Genomic DNA, 16,298 nt, shown 5'->3' on the forward strand with positions numbered 1-16,298 from the left:
GATGAGTAAGTGGTCACTCTCCTCATTTTTGTTTATTGTTTCTATCATATTTTCTCAGTAGAATTTCGAGCATAGCCTGAACATGGCACTGACGAATATAGCCAAAAGTGTGCATTAATTATTCTCAAATAAGAGCAACTAACTATGAATTACATTACAGACTGAACATGAAACCCAAGTTAAGTATGTGTTGTAATCTTTATCTCTGTCAGTTCTACTACACTTTCTGGTTCAATAGTAAGTAATCTTCCTACATAAATTACTCTTAAGTGACTGATGGTTGGTCAAGAAGAACATGCTATAAAATTAAACAATGGGAACTTCATGTTGGAATACCAACAGTATTAGGTAAAGGATAGATTGCTACTCACCACAAAGATGACTCAATGAATAGCAGAAGGTACAATGAAAAGACTGTCTTTTTGCACTGCCTGTCTGCAGCTCAGAGGGTCATTTTATGGTTAGTAGCACTCTGTCCTTTTCTTAGTATTATAAAATTATGTAGAATGAAGTACTAATGTAAAGTTACCTTGAAATCCCTTTGCCTTATTGGATAAATTTGTCAAATATTGCAATAGTTACAAGTACTGCCATATTATGTGTTGTCTGACTGGTTGCAAATAGATCATATACATGTTTATCTATTTATTCCACTGTTCTCATTTTATTCCAGGTACTGGTCAGATTTTAAAGATGCTCTGGCCATACAATGTGTTGCATCTTGGATTTTCTTATATTTTGCTTGCCTGTCCCCCATTATTACATTTGGTGGTCTTTTGGGTCATGCAACAGGAAATAACATGGCAGCGATGGAATCTCTGGTATCTGGTTTTGTTTGTGGAATAGGATATGGGTTTTTTTCTGGCCAACCATTGACTATACTTGGATCTACTGGCCCCGTTCTTGTGTTTGAAACAATCATGTATGATTTCTGTATGTAAGTATTTAATTTTTTAGCTTCAGCTTCTTAGTAATAATGTAAGAGGTTATACCTTTTTTACAATTCTTTATTTCTTGATCTTTGAAAGTGCTAACACAACTGTGATTGTAGGAGCCAAGGATGGGATTACATGTCATTCCGGTTCTGGATTGGTGTATGGATTACAATAATTCTTCTACTGCTTGTCGCATTCGATGCCAGTGCATTTGTCTGCTACATTACTCGGTTTACTGAAGAGAACTTTGCGACTCTAATTGCTTTCATCTTCATATATAAGGTAAGTATCTCAATATTAACATGTCAGTCATGTTACATGTAATATAGAAACCATAATTTACCTGTTTTCCCTTCTTGTAGGCAGTGGAAAATGTTCTCAGCATTGGAAAGAAGTTCCCATTGGACAGACACAAAGAGATTCTGAATGAATGTTTCTGTGCAACATCTAATGACACTGACAGTGCACTAGTAGTCAACTGGACCAATTTAGAGCCGGCTGGATGCTTGGTATTTAAATTTCTTAAATTTTGTGATGTATATATATGTTGAATAAGAGCAAACACTTTTTAAAACTTGTGAGATAAAGAGAGAGAGAGAGAGATTCTGTGTGTACTAGAAAAAACTATTATTTATTCTCAAGCTTAATACCAAAAATATTTCCATGTGTACTCATACACATTCAGTTTTAAAGCTACATACTGAATCTCAAGTTTATTACAAAAACAAGCCCTCCTTGCAAGTAACTTGAAGTGAATACAGACCAGTATGGATATCAAAGTACTTGAAGTGAACCTTCAGCCATTACAATAAAATATATTTTATTTTTATTCTGTCAGATATTAGGCCATCCGAAGCCTGTTGCAGTTACATTTGTCCCTTCCATACTTTTTCTGGTCTTCCAATGCATCTTTTATCTTGCAGAATATATTTCCAAAAATCCAGTTTTAATCTTGGATTCTCCATTCACAACAGATATGCGGTAACCAAGTAATACCCAAAACTGATCCAAGTAATATAAATATGGCTTTATTCTTAAACCTCTGAACAGTAACAGAAATAAGCCTCTCATTGAGCATCATTCAGCATTTTTAAATAACTTCCGGGAATTCAGCCAGGTAACACTTTCAGTGATCGCCAATATTTCGGCGGGAGAACACCCCACCATTTTCCAGGCAAACTGAAAATGGCAGGGTGTTCTCCTGCCGAAATATCGGCGGTCGCTGAAAGTGTTACCTGGCTGAATTCCCAGAAGTTATTTGAAAGTTGTATACGCCAGGAGAAACTCGGGCCTCACATCATTCAGCATTTCTCAGCACATGTACATGCATGAGTCACTAGGAGACGGTGCAGCGTCCACTTGCCTCCCACAGGCAGCCTCCAGCAGCCAGCCTGCGCTGATATATTGGTGGCCAGTTCAAACACACACCCACGATGACATCACACTCAGCGCACTCACATCCACGCGCACTGGTAGCAGGATACACTACACCTCTCCCTCATGCTAAATGGCTGCCCAGGCTATGGAGGAGAAATCGGCAGCCCATCAAGAGAGACATCCATCAGCTCTGGAGCCATGTCAGATAATACCAATGTAGGGGTCAGGTTGATGTGCTGGGCAGGCACTCGATCACAGGGCCAGAATACACAGGAACACGTGCATGTCCACTGGTGGTGGGCCCGCATGTTGCCTGACAGCAGTGCTGGAGAGGGGGATGCCATCGTCATCTCTGCACCGTCATCAGCAGGCAGGTCAAGTGCAGAGGAGATGGGGCTGGACCCACCAACGATGATGACTGAGGCAATGCCAGCGAGGTGCCTGGTGGAGGCGGTCCAACCAGAACAGCTGGTTGTGGCAATGGACCCGAGACCAGAGACGGTCTGGAGTCCTGCGTCAGGGAGCTAGAAACTCAGGGTGCCGCATGTGGAGGGGCAGCCAGTGGAACAGAGGCACCTTTATAGCAGGTGAAGATGGGCTCTAGGTGGACGGAGGCGGAGTGGGCTATGGTGACAGTGGCCACACTCGTGAACCACTAGCTTTTGGTGTTGAGCTAGTGTGCAACTGACCAAAGTGGCACACCACCAGCCCTTCAACTGCAAGGACATCACAAAGACAGTATCCACAATAGCAGACAACAATGGCCGGTATCCACTTGGGCCGGCAACCAAACCCTTGCACCCTCTTCGGCAATCCTGTTGCAAATTGGCTGAACGAACCTGACAGTGGTAGATGCAGCCTAGGCTACAGAAGGTGGAGAAGCATGCTTGGCTGCCGGCTGTAAAGCAACTCAGCCAGGCTCCACTCCCCCATAGGCATGAAGTGATAGGTGTTCAGAATATGGAGAAGGGCTTCGTCTGGCAAAGAATTCACAACAAACTTTTTCATTTGGGACTTGAACATATACAGTAGTTGTTCTGACTTGCATTTGATTGAGGATGGAATGGCAGAGCCACAGCATGATGAATGCCATGATGGGAACAGAACAATCAAAAGTTGTGAGAAATGAACTGGGACCCATTATTGGAAACTGAGATATAAGGCAACACCTCAATAGAAAAAAAACCCTCAAAAGCATATGGATTCTGACTTCAACCAAAGTCAATGCACACCGAAGAGTGAGAGGAAACCAGGAAAATTTGTTCACAACCTAGAGCCAATTGGGACCCACAATGAATTCATTTCCATGGATGGGAGGAAGTGGGCCAGGGAGCAGGGACGCCCTGGGAGCTGCCCATAGTAGGGAGCACTACTCACAATCCACAACAAAACGCACAATTTTGCCGTCAATCCCTTGTAAAGAAACATGTTGCCTAGTTGAGAGTTTAGTGCATGAAACTCCCCAGTAGCGCTGGTGAAGAAGGCATAGAATGTTGCACATGGTTCGGTGGTAATAACTACTCCGGTGAGAGGTCTTCCGTGGGCAAAAGCAAAACATCTCCTAAACCAGAGAGGTGATACCATAAGGAAAAATAGTTGTGCCAAGGGTCCAAAACCCAACTGGGCAGTTTATCTGGTCAGCCCTGTTGAACAAACCGAACCACCTGGTGGAGAACTGGGTCGGCAGCAATGGCAGCTGCTATGCATGAGCTTATAATTGGGGAAACCTTCGACCACAGCCTGCATTTCAATATTGAGGTGCAAGCAAAGCAATCCTTCATGATCAAAGGTGGGATCAGGACCCACAGAAAGGCAGGACAAGGTGTCCGCTGTGGCATATTTAGACATAGGTCACAAAAGGATTTCATAATTGTAGCAAGACAAGAACAGCGCCCAGAATGTAGGCAATGTGCTGCCTTGTCAGGTAAGGAAGTGTGAGGGTTAAACAAGGAAACCAAGGGTTTATTGTCAGTAATAAGGTGAAGCTTGGAGCAAAAAAAAAAAAAAAACGGAAGTCCCAGAGAGCAAAGGCTATGACAGGAACTTATTTTTCCAGCTGAGAGTAACACTGCTCAGCTGGAGTGAGAGATTTAGAGGTGAAAGCAACAGGTCTTTCAGAGCCATCAGCATTTCAGTGTACTGTGAGGCATCAGTTACCAGAACTATGTGCTGGTGCAGAGAGACCGTAGTTAAACAAGAGTCCGAGAGTAGTTTGGATTTCAATATTTGAAAACCACATTCAAAATCCAGGCTCCAGAAAAAAAGTATATTTTTATGCAACAAGGCATGCCATAGATGGGCCAATGAGGCTGCTCCAGGCAGGAATTTGTGGTAGTAGGCTATCTCGCCTAGGAAGGCCTGTAGCTCCTTCATGAATGAGGGGCAAGGCATAGACATAATAGTGGAGATGTAGTCTGGCAAAGGGCAAAACAGAACCTGCAAGACCTCAAATCCCAAATAAACAATAGAAGGGTGAAAAACTGAGATTTTGTGAAGTTACAACGTAACCTTGCAGACTGTAAGGCAGAAAACAAAGTGCACAATTTTTTCAAGTGGTCAGCCGTGGAGAAGCCCAGGACAACAATATTATTCAGATAATTAATGCAACCCTGGACAGGCACAGTCAATTAAACAAGGCCAAGCCGTGAATTTCAAAGAAATATGAGCAGAAAAATTGGTAGCATACCTTACAAAAAAAAGTCCAAAATCTCCTCATACAGTGTTTCCAATTGAGAATACGGTACCTGATCATACCCAAGGTGAACTGCGTTGATGACAGTAAATCCAAATACCTGGAACATGACCATCCCAAACAAGTTCCCAACCAAGGCATCTTCCATTCTTTTTGTATTTCCTTCCTGATCCAGCAAAGATTCAGAAATCTAAGGTAGCTTGTTTTAAAACCTACTGAAGAGTATTTTATCAGATCATGATTTACATCATCCCTTCCTATTGCCTTTTTTATCATATATCTGAGAAATGCTATAATTCTTTGTATTCATTGTGATCTGGATTTGATTCAAAGATTTCCTCATTTTATATATTTCTTTCATCAGTCCATATTTTTTGTAATACTGAAGACAGTCCTTGTCAGTTTACAAATTTCTCAGTTAACTTTCAGAGAATCAAACATCATGAAAACTAAGTCTTAAAACTGATAAGAAATTCTGGAAAACTACATGCTTTGTTTAAGACAGAATACTTTTCGGTTAGTAGCCTATTTGAAAGTGTTTGTGGCTTGAACCGCTGCAGAAAATATTTGTGCCAGCTAAAGATGCCCTTTCAGAGCCTGATTGTACCTGTTGACAACACCAAATCTGACACAGACTGGGAACCCACACTGAGAGCCAGCTAACTACAAGAAGCTGAGTAAGGCTAGGCAGAAAGTAAAAGACCTTCCACAAAGATAAAAAATAACAGAAAGATTAACCTTTCCCAAATGTAGATGGAAATGACCAATATAAATAGCATCTGCAACATTTACACACTCACACATCCATAATTTAGATACCTGTGGTCACAGTTGTAATGCTAAGTGAAATACCAGTAACAGTGAGTGCACACATTGATTTTATATAATTTAAATTGACATGGTCAAATTTGTGAGAATTAGTTGCTAATATGGCTCTTAAATCAATTACATGTCACAAGTACTTTGCATATTTTTGGACAAATACTTTTCAAACGATGTATTTCTCTAATTTTCAATTCTTGGGAGCTGTGTTAAAGGCATGTACCAAGCCTTGATGTAAAAAGGAACTTCTATTTTACATTATTATATTGCAACATTTTATGTGTTTTATTCAAACAATAGAAAATTAAATAATGATGTGAAACAAGTCATGCTGCTACTCACCATTGACAGGAGGCTCGTACCAACAGACGGGCATATTTAAAAGTAGGCTGTTGGAAAATATCAGCTTTCAGACAAATCCATTATCAGCTGTCTCTCTCACGCACACGCACATGCAAATAACAAGAAGTTGGAACTTGGTTGTGTGTGTGTGTGTGTGTGTGTGTGTGTGTGTGTGTGTGTGTGTGTTGTGGATGTATTAACAGCTAATACTTTTCAACAGTCTGCTTTTAAATGCGTCACTCAGTGTCTCCTCTATATGGTGAGCAGCAATTGTAAGTGATCAAACCTATTGAAAAAGCCTGCCAAACCAAGGCAGCAGGGGAAATGTTGCAGCTGTGTCAGTCTAATCTGGATGATTTCTGGAACTGCATAATCACCATGGATCAGTGCTCAGCTTATAACTATGGGCCCTAAGACAAAGGATCTAAGTAAGCAAAAGGAACATGCAGAGTCACCACTGCCAAAAAATGGGAAGACAGACCAACTACTGGCAAAGTGATCCTGTGATGTTCACAAGGGGGCAAATCATCACAGGAGCTTAAGATCAAAATCTCCTGACAAGGTCACAGGAGACTGTCAAAATGAAGTATAGTGGGAAGCTGTCCAAGGCATTGTTTTTGCTTCAGGACCACTTCTGTTAATGGTTTAAAGAGTAATTTCATCAAATTTCCATATATACTTTGTTCAGTGAATGTCTAATCTGTAGTTGTAAGATATTTTTTGTGTGTGTGTGTGTGTGTGTGTGTGTGTGTGTGTGTGTGTGTCTCTGTTGATGCATGGGTGCTCATGCATGCTTTTATAGCTTGAACAGCTCAGTCTTATCATACATTAACTGAATATACACTCCTGGAAATGGAAAAAAGAACACATTGACACCGGTGTGTCAGACCCATCATACTTGCTCTGGACACTGCGAGAGGGCTGTACAAGCAATGATCACACGCACGGCACAGCGAACACACCAGGAACCGCGGTGTTGGCCATCGAATGGCGCTAGCTGCGCAGCATTTGTGCATCGCCGCCGTCAGTGTCAGCCAGTTTGCCGTGGCATACGGAGCTCCATCGCAGTCTTTAACACTGGTAGCATGCCGCGACAGCGTGGACGTGAACCGTATGTGCAGTTGACGGACTTTGAGCGAGGGCGTATAGTGGGCATGCGGGAGGCCGGGTGGACGTACCGCCGAATTGCTCAACACGTGGGGCGTGAGGTCTCCACAGTACATCGATGTTGTCGCCAGTGGTCGGCAGAAGGTGCACGTGCCCGTCGACCTGGGACCGGACCGCAGCGACGCACGGATGCACGCCAAGACCGTAGGATCCTACGCAGTGCCGTAGGGGACCGCACCGCCACTTCCCAGCAAATTAGGGACACTGTTGCTCCTGGGGTATCGGCGAGGACCATTCGCAACCGTCTCCATGAAGCTGGGCTATGGTCCCGCACACCGTTAGGCCGTCTTCCGCTCACACCCCAACATCGTGCAGCCCGCCTCCAGTGGTGTCGCGACAGGCGTGAATGGAGGGACGAATGGAGACGTGTTGTCTTCAGCGATGAGAGTCGCTTCTGCCTTGGTGCCAGTGATGGTCGTATGCGTGTTTGGCGCCGTGCAGGTGAGCGCCACAATCAGGACTGCATACGACCGAGGCACACAGGGCCAACACCCGGCATCATGGTGTGGGGAGCGATCTCCTACACTGGCCGTACACCACTGGTGATCGTCGAGGGGACACTGAATAGTGCACGGTACATCCAAACCGTCATCGAACCCATCGTTCTACCATTCCTAGACCGGCAAGGGAACTTGCTGTTCCAACAGGACAATGCATGTCCGCATGTATCCCGTGCCACCCAACGCGCTCTATAAGGTGTAAGTCAACTACCCTAGCCAGCAAGATCTCCGGATCTGTCCCCCATTGAGCATGTTTGGGACTGGATGAAGCGTCGTCTCACGCGGTCTGCACGTCCAGCACGAACGCTGGTCCAACTGAGGTGCCAGGTGGAAATGGCATGGCAAGCCGTTCCACAGGACTACATCCAGCATCTCTACGATCGTCTCCATGGGAGAATAGCAGCCTGCATTGCTGCGAAAGGTGGATATACACTGTACTAGTGCCGACATTGTGCATGCTCTGTTGCCTGTGCCTATGTGCCTGTGGTTCTGTCAGTGTGATCATGTGATGTATCTGACCCCAGGAATGTGTCAATAAAGTTTCCCCTTCCTGGGACAATGAATTCACGGTGTTCTTATTTCAATTTCCAGGAGTGTATTTGGTATTTTGAAAAATACAAATATGCCTTCCCTCTTTGGATTTTCTTTGCAACTAATGCCAAGTCAATTTCGTGCCAATAACTTACATTTTGTTTGTTTTCTGGTATCCCTTATAAATGCAGGAGAGGAATTTTAGTATAATTTCAATCATTCCAATCATAATATTATAATATTTTTGTGTTAGGTACTGCTGTGATATGAATGTTCTGTTACGGAATCAAAAATGGAAAATCCAGGATGGAATGTAACAATATAATGAAAAGGATAGTTGCTACTCACCATATAGCAGAGATGTTGAGTCGCAGAAAGGCACAACAAAAAGTCTGACTCCAACTGCCAGAGGCTGTGGTCGTGTGTGTGTGTGTGTGTGTGTGTGTTATCTAATTTTGACAAAGGCCTTGTTGGCTGAAAGCTAATTGTGCGAGTGTCTTTTGTTGTGCCTTTCTGCGACTCAGCACCTCCACTATATGTTACCATGCATAAGAGTGTATTTGAGTGGGGAAGTGAGTTTTTAACAAAGATGTTAACTTATTACATCTTATCACTTCTTTCACACTGCTTTATATTACAAGTAATGTTAAGCATAATGTTCGAAGCTCTAAATGGAATCATTATCACATCAAAATATGAGGGCATGCTGAAAAGAAAAGCCTCTGAACTTTTTTGTGAAAACTCCTAAAGCTTTTTAACTAAAACAAATGGTATTAACATTTTAAATCTCTATTCTTCATATCTACATATCAACAGTCCTCTGCCATTAGAGGCATCTGAATTGTGGCATGTAACATGGTGGTGTGTAACGTAATTATGTTGATGTTTGAGAAATGGCTCTGGCTCTGAGCACTATGGGACTCAACTGCTGAGGTCATTAGTCCCCTAGAACTTAGAACTAGTTAAACCTAACTAACCTAAGGACATCACAAACATCCATGCCCGAGGCAGGATTCGAACCTGCGACCGTAGCGGTCTCGCGGTTCCAGACTGCAGCACCTTTAACCGCACGGCCACTTCGGCCGATTTGAGAAATAGTATGCTGTTTTCAAATTTCGAATTTGAAGAGTTTGTCCACATCTGGACCACCCTCTCCTTCAGCATGACATTGCAAAACCACACAAGAGTGCTGTGACATTTTTCGTTCACTCTCATCAATTATCCTCCATATAGTTCCAACTTGGCCCCATCTGATTTTCATCTGTTCCCAAATGTAATGAACTGCTTTGAGGACTTCACTTCAGTTATAATGAAGTGGTACAAGCAGAGGTAAGGTTCTGGTTCCAGCAACAGAGTCAAAAATTCTATAGTTACGGTGTTAGCAAACGAGTCTCTCTTTGTGAAAAACGTGTACATATGCCGGGATCACTATGTTGAGAAATAAATGTGTAGACATGATGAACAAAGATGTACAAGGTTAATATCATTTGTTTCATTTAAAAATCTTTAAGAGTTTTCACATAAAAAATTTGGAGGCATTTCTTTTCAGGATCCCCTCGTATTAAAGTTTTATAGTTTACTTGTGTTCAAACTAAGCAAATCCTTCTTTGTTTCTATTTCCCAGGCAATAAATGGAACACTTAGTGGAGATGGGTGCTACCCACCTCAGCATGTGCCTGATGTTTTCCTGATGTCTATTATTTTATTTTTTGGGACATTCATGTTGTCAGTGCAAATGAAAGATTTTAAGAATGCTCTTTTCTTCCCATCATTCGTAAGTATGTTACTATTTTACTAACTTATTTAAGGCATGGCTTTACAGAGGCATTATTATGCATCATTATAATCTTTTAGCGAGTGGTTAGATTCGTGGGTAGTGTTAGCAATTATACACTGCCAAGGGTATAAATGAATTCTGTAGAAGTGGTGCTGAAAACTACAGAAAGGTTCTTCCTCCCTGACCAGCACTGGTTAAATGATTGCTTTGGTTTTAAAGTATAGGCCCTATTTCTCATTCAAAACACTGTTATTCTATTTAAATAATGCATACTTCTATCTCTAAAACAATGGAAGCACCACAATTCTTTACAGAGTAAGAGGATCAAGCAGTGATGCAGAGTTTCAAAGGTCTGGAAAAATATTTTTGTGGTGGTAACGGCAGAAACTGATCTTTCATTGATAAATAACCATTCTTACAGTCGTATTTAATTGAGGCAAACAAAAGACAATGACTGACAGTGAGTCAGACTCAAGAAGCTCTTACAGTACTAACATCTCAATACTCTGAGTTGTATATGGAATAAACTAGGCATGCTTTGTTGTTATAACTAATTTTATTTTAAGTCATTCTCAACTTTTATCAGGCTGCCACGTATAAGTATGCCAATGTTACTGCTACAGTTAATTCGTTTTATGAATAATACAAGGCAGGTAAATTTCCTTAGCTGTGATCTGTGGTTACTCATGTTGTGACGCACTGCAGCAGTGTAACTACGTGCCTCATCGACTGAATATCAGTGGTGAAATGTACAATTAATGTAGTTCTCCCTTTCTCTGTATTACGTTTAGTATACTGCTTTACAAATTACAGCCCAAATTAAAAACCTGAACCCAACAAATGAAGAGCTGAACACAAACAAGTGTTTCAACCACTGATTTTTCACTGGAACAGGATAAATAAAACTTTGATGAAGCTCAAGAACAGCGGAGAGAAAACAATGACATAATGGTGCAAACCTAGAGAGAGAACTGCTTACAGAGTACACGAAATTCATAAATCAGCCTGTACTCAGCTGATTAAGATATTATTGCTCTCTGAAATAATGCAGAGAGAGAATTGAACGTAATTGGATAGATAAAAAAAAATACTGTAGATTTAGGAAAAGAGGTACAGTTCGTAAAAGTCACACAGAACCCTGGGTCAGGGGAGACTTACCAGATGTGACAAGAAGGAAAGAATGATTGCTGGGGACTTCACCACATCAGATTTGAAAACCTGAGAGCTGAAAGGTGGAAAACAGGGTAATATTCAAGACAGATATTACTGCTGTAACAAGAATGAAAAGCTAAGTATATTGTATGTAACAGAGGTTGGAGGGGGGGGGGGGGGGATGGTGAAAAATAAACAGGTCACAAAATGAAAGATGTAGAAAACAAATGAAATGAAGAAAGGAGTAGTTACTGTGAGGAAATGATGAAATGGGAGGAATTAACACCAATTAAGGCCATGTGGGTGGTGAGAACCAAGGACATGTTGTAGCACTAGTTCCAACCTGTGGAGTGCTTAGAAACTGAGATCATGATTATCAAGTTGTAGAGCATGCTCTGCAACAGGATATTATGTGTTGCCAGTATACACCCCCTGCCTATGCCCATTCAGCCTGACTGACAACTGGGTGGCAGTCACGGCGATGTAAAAGCTCGAATAGTGTTTACATAACAGCTAGTATATGAAGTGTCATTTCAAGGGGCTCTCCCTCTGTTAGTATATGTTTTGCCAGTTACAGGGCTGTTATAGATGGTGGTAGGAGGGCACAAAGGCCAGGTCTTGCAGTGGGGTTGGTCACAGCGGTAGGAGCCATAGGGTAGGGAGGTGGGTGCAGAATGATCATAGGGTCTGACAAGGATATTGCAGAGAGTGGGAGGGCAACTAAAAGCTATTCTAGTTGTGGTGGGTAAAATCTCAGACAGAATGGATCTCATTTCAGGGCATGATTGTAGGAAGTCATGGCCTTGTCGAAGCTTAGTGCAAAAGCAGATTTCCTGGGCCATCACATCCAATCCTGTTACTGCTGATCCCTTCGAGAAACAACTTCAGAGCACACCACTTATCCTGGCCTTGAATGTATTAATCACCTACCTCGACAAGGCCATGACTTCTAAAATAATGCCCTTGAAATGAGATCCATTATGTCTGAGATTTTGCCCACCTACCTAGAATAGCTTCTAATTGTCCTCCCAATCCCTGCAATATCCTTGTTAGACCCTAATCCTCCTCTGCACCCATCTCCCTACCCTACGGCTTGTACCCCTGCGGTTGTCCCCGCTGCAATACTTGCCCTATGCACCCTCCTACCACCACCTATAACAGCCCTGTAACTGGCAAAACATATACTATCAAAGGGAGAGCCATATACCAGCTGTTATGTAAACACTGTTCGGCCTTTTACATTGGTGTGACTACCATCAAATTATCAGTTAGGATGAATGGGCATAGGCAGAGGGTGTATACCAGCAACACACAATATCCTGTTGCAGAGCTTGCTCTACAGCATGACAGTCATGACATCAGTGCCTGTTTCATTACATGTGCCATCTGGATTCTTCTTCCAGACACCAGTTTCTCATATCTCTGCTGGTGGGAACTAATGCTACAACATTTCCTTGGTTCTTGCCACCCACCTGGCCTTAATTTGCTTTAATTCCTTTCACCTCAGCATTTCTTCTCAGTAACTACTCCTTTCTTCACTCTATTTTAGTTTTCTACATCTTTCATTTTGTGACCTGTCTATTTTTTGCTGTCCCCCCTCCAACCTCTGTTACATACAGTCCACTTCTCTTTTCAGTCCACTTCTCTTTTCAGTCCACTTCTCTTTTCAGTCCACTTCTCTTTTCACTCTCATTAGCTCGTGCATGGTGTTTAAGCAGTAATATCTGCCTCACATATTACCCTGTCTTCCACCTTTAAGCTCTCAAGTTTTCATCTCTCATCCGGTGCACTCAATCTTTCCTTCTGATCTTGTCTGGTAAGTCTCCCTTGAGCTGGGGTTCTGGGCCACTTGTGTGTGTGTGTGTGTGTGTGTGTGTGTGTGTGTGTGTGTGTGTGGTGTGTGTGTGTTAACGTCAAGAGACAGTGTGGTATTGAGTTGCAAGGCTCACAAGTCTCTCAAATCAGTGAACTTGTGTGTGTGTTAACGTCAAGAGACAGTGTGGTATTGAGTTGCAAGGCTCACAAGTCTCTCAAATCAGTGAACTTGCACGTTATGTGTGGCCGATCCTCTTCTCTCGGTAATCAGCTACGTCGATCTCCCCCAAAAACTTCTTCTCTGAAGACTATGGCTGGTTAAAGGAATTTATTAAACTACTTCTCTATTCTTGAAATAATTTGGGTACTCGTTGAATACTTTTCAGTTCAATCACATTACATTTTCAACTTTCACAGACGATAGCTTCTGCAAGCTAACTTATTCCTTAAACATTAGACTCATTTACACATATTCAAATAGCATACATGTGTCTTGCTTCGTTCATAGCACAGAATACCACACACCATTTTCTTGTTCTTCTCTACCCATGCATGGAAACTCTGTGGGCCATACAGCAGGTACTTGTCTGCCGCGGCCGCCGGATCCATCTTTTTCTCGTAACTGTTTTTTGACCTGCACATATAAATAGCAATGCGCAATAGGGAATATTCGTTTCTCCCACTCACCTCTAAAATATCAAATGTTCAAGATGGTGGAAGGCCGAGTGATTCTAGAATTTACTCTGAAATTCTCGAAGCACTACATATTCCTCCTCTTAAATCAAACGCGCGATATTTTATACACTCATAATGTAAATTTATATCACATACTGTTCTAACAGTATACATACCAACATAGATCTTTGTACTCGTTTAGAATAAACTCTAGCTAATCTTTAATATATTCTACTTTCACTCTATTTTGACATCAAACTCGAATATTCAATGGTGACCTGGCAAGTTTTCCTAATATTTAGGATTCATTAGGACTCTGTCTCAGTTTCCAATCACAAACTCCAGGAGTTCACAACATTTGAGTACTTTATTCTTTATTCTAATTCTTTATACTGCTTCTTTATTATGCAATGGTCTTATTATTTATAGACCTATAAAGTCTGGAGGAACTCTGGGCAAAATAAAAGAGTTCCCATTGATATTTACTATCAAAAACAGTCTTGATCGCAATTTATTTATTACGGTGACTGGTTTCAACCACTACTGTGGTCATCTTCAGACCAATGAGTAAGAACCTCCTTCTGGTGGTCAATCACTACTTCCTATTGACACTCGTAAAACATAATAATGCTAGTGAAGTGTAGAATTCAAACTTACCAGAATAACTTCAACAAAATTTTGTGGCTTTTGTCACGATACTGCCCTTTCCCCTCTAGAAACAGTACCTATACCTCACATATGGGTCAATCCTACGAGTACGCTTTCTCCTTCTGGTTTGGTAGGTATACCCTATTTTTAATTCCTATTTTCCTGTGGTACAGGTCAGTACCCTTCTTGGTGCCCCTGTCCGCACAGTATAGGTCAGCCTTTCTTAGGCCTGCCTATCTGCCCTTTTTGTCCAGTACTTGCTGTGTGCCCGCCCCTCCCCCTTATCCTTCTTGAGTAGGCCTCATGGTTCATTGCCCTAGAATACACCTTTGTGTACACTATAATTAAATATTACCTGGTAAAATTAAAATCTACTTCACACTTCACGCTCACTTTTTCATACTTCTCTCTTATACCCTAGAGTCCTCCAGTACTCATCCACTTCTACATTTCCAGTATCTGCTTCATGCCTACATACATTATTCAATATATAATATGCTTACTTAGGTTATAAGAGTCCCACTTTCCTACAAGTCATCAGAATATTTGTTAGACGGGCCTCTCTGGCTTATGTTCTCTTTCCTTATTCACGCTTCCTACTTAGGTATATTCAGTGTAAAATTATCATAGTTTTTATATCCTTATGTACCTATGTGATATAGAATTGTCATTGTTTTTATAGATATATTTCCTTTTTATACATATTAATAAATAGGTACATCATAGGTTTTACAAGTAACTAGGCGATGTATTTCCTATATATACATATTAATAAATATCTACATGATAGTTTTTCCAAGTAACTAGGTGATGTAGAACCATCACAATAATCAACCTTAAGTGCATATTTCTCCATGTGCACATTCTTTCCCCCTACAACACTTGACGGTTCTCACATCCTTTTAATGTGTACTTTCATTGTTTGCGTGTTCATGTTATGGTGTGTGTATGTGGAAGTGTGTTTGTTTAGCCTGATTCTTCAGCCTACTTGACTGAAATAAGTTGAAGGTTATTGGAAACTACATAAAATAAGAAGGACTTCAGCGATAGAAGTATATGCATATGGAAAGAGGGAAAGATAGACCAGTACTCAGATGAGAAGTAAGAAAGGAAAAAGTAGAAGTGGTTGCTAAAATTGAAGAAGAGAAAGAAGATAGCCCCAAAGACAGGAAACCCTTCCACCCCCCTTCCCCAGGATCCCTACTTCTCTGGTACTTGAGTGAGAAGCTGGAGGAGGTATGATGTTAATTGTCTCCTACAGAACGGACATTCTCACCTTCACCTTTGAAGTCCCCGAAGAAAAATCTTAGCAACTGCTATGGAATGGCAGATGTTGTCTGAAAAGTGTGATGTGTTTTTCTAGTAATGCTTGTACTTACACCACCCACCCCTTCCAAAACTAATACAAACCCTCCCATCCACTTCATGTCTCATAACAGGTATAAAAAGTTCTATAAAAATAGAAAATTATACACTATGATAACATAGTTGTTTAGTCATTCAGTTTATACAATTATTTTATACACACATAAAATCCTCTATTCAGTTTATGTCGTCTCGACATCACTCAGTTTAAAAAATATCATCATATTATACTTTTCACTAATATAACATTCTATTCGTTTCACTTCATGTCTAGTGATCACTGTTCATCTGTGATTCTCTTAAATTGGTCTCAATCTTGTAGTCATATACGGTTTCCTACATACTAAAATTACAGGATAGTTTAATAAATCAATAATAGATTACTGAATAGTTTAATATTTGAAGGGAATTCGGTGCAGGAAAAATAGTACAGAAGAAACACCGAAAACAACTAGGGATCCGATGATTGTCACTCCACTCGTTAACACAGAACGTTAACG

General features: G+C 41.3%; 1 protein-coding gene across 10 annotated transcripts in view; it reads left to right on the forward strand.

The window, feature by feature from the left end:
* LOC126237066 (sodium bicarbonate cotransporter 3) overlaps positions 1 to 16,298 on the forward strand; it is a 1,007,081-nt gene that overhangs the window by 821,382 nt on the left and 169,401 nt on the right. For all 10 annotated transcript variants that reach the window (XM_049946852.1, XM_049946853.1, XM_049946859.1 and 7 more), the window contains 4 exons: positions 674 to 937; positions 1,052 to 1,217; positions 1,298 to 1,444; positions 9,991 to 10,140. In XM_049946852.1, the coding sequence (XP_049802809.1) occupies positions 674 to 937; positions 1,052 to 1,217; positions 1,298 to 1,444; positions 9,991 to 10,140 (727 nt within the window). The remainder of the gene's footprint in view (positions 1 to 673; positions 938 to 1,051; positions 1,218 to 1,297; positions 1,445 to 9,990; positions 10,141 to 16,298) is intronic.

Source organism: Schistocerca nitens, chromosome 2 (assembly GCF_023898315.1).
Source record: "Schistocerca nitens isolate TAMUIC-IGC-003100 chromosome 2, iqSchNite1.1, whole genome shotgun sequence".
Classification (NCBI taxonomy): domain Eukaryota; kingdom Metazoa; phylum Arthropoda; class Insecta; order Orthoptera; family Acrididae; genus Schistocerca; species Schistocerca nitens.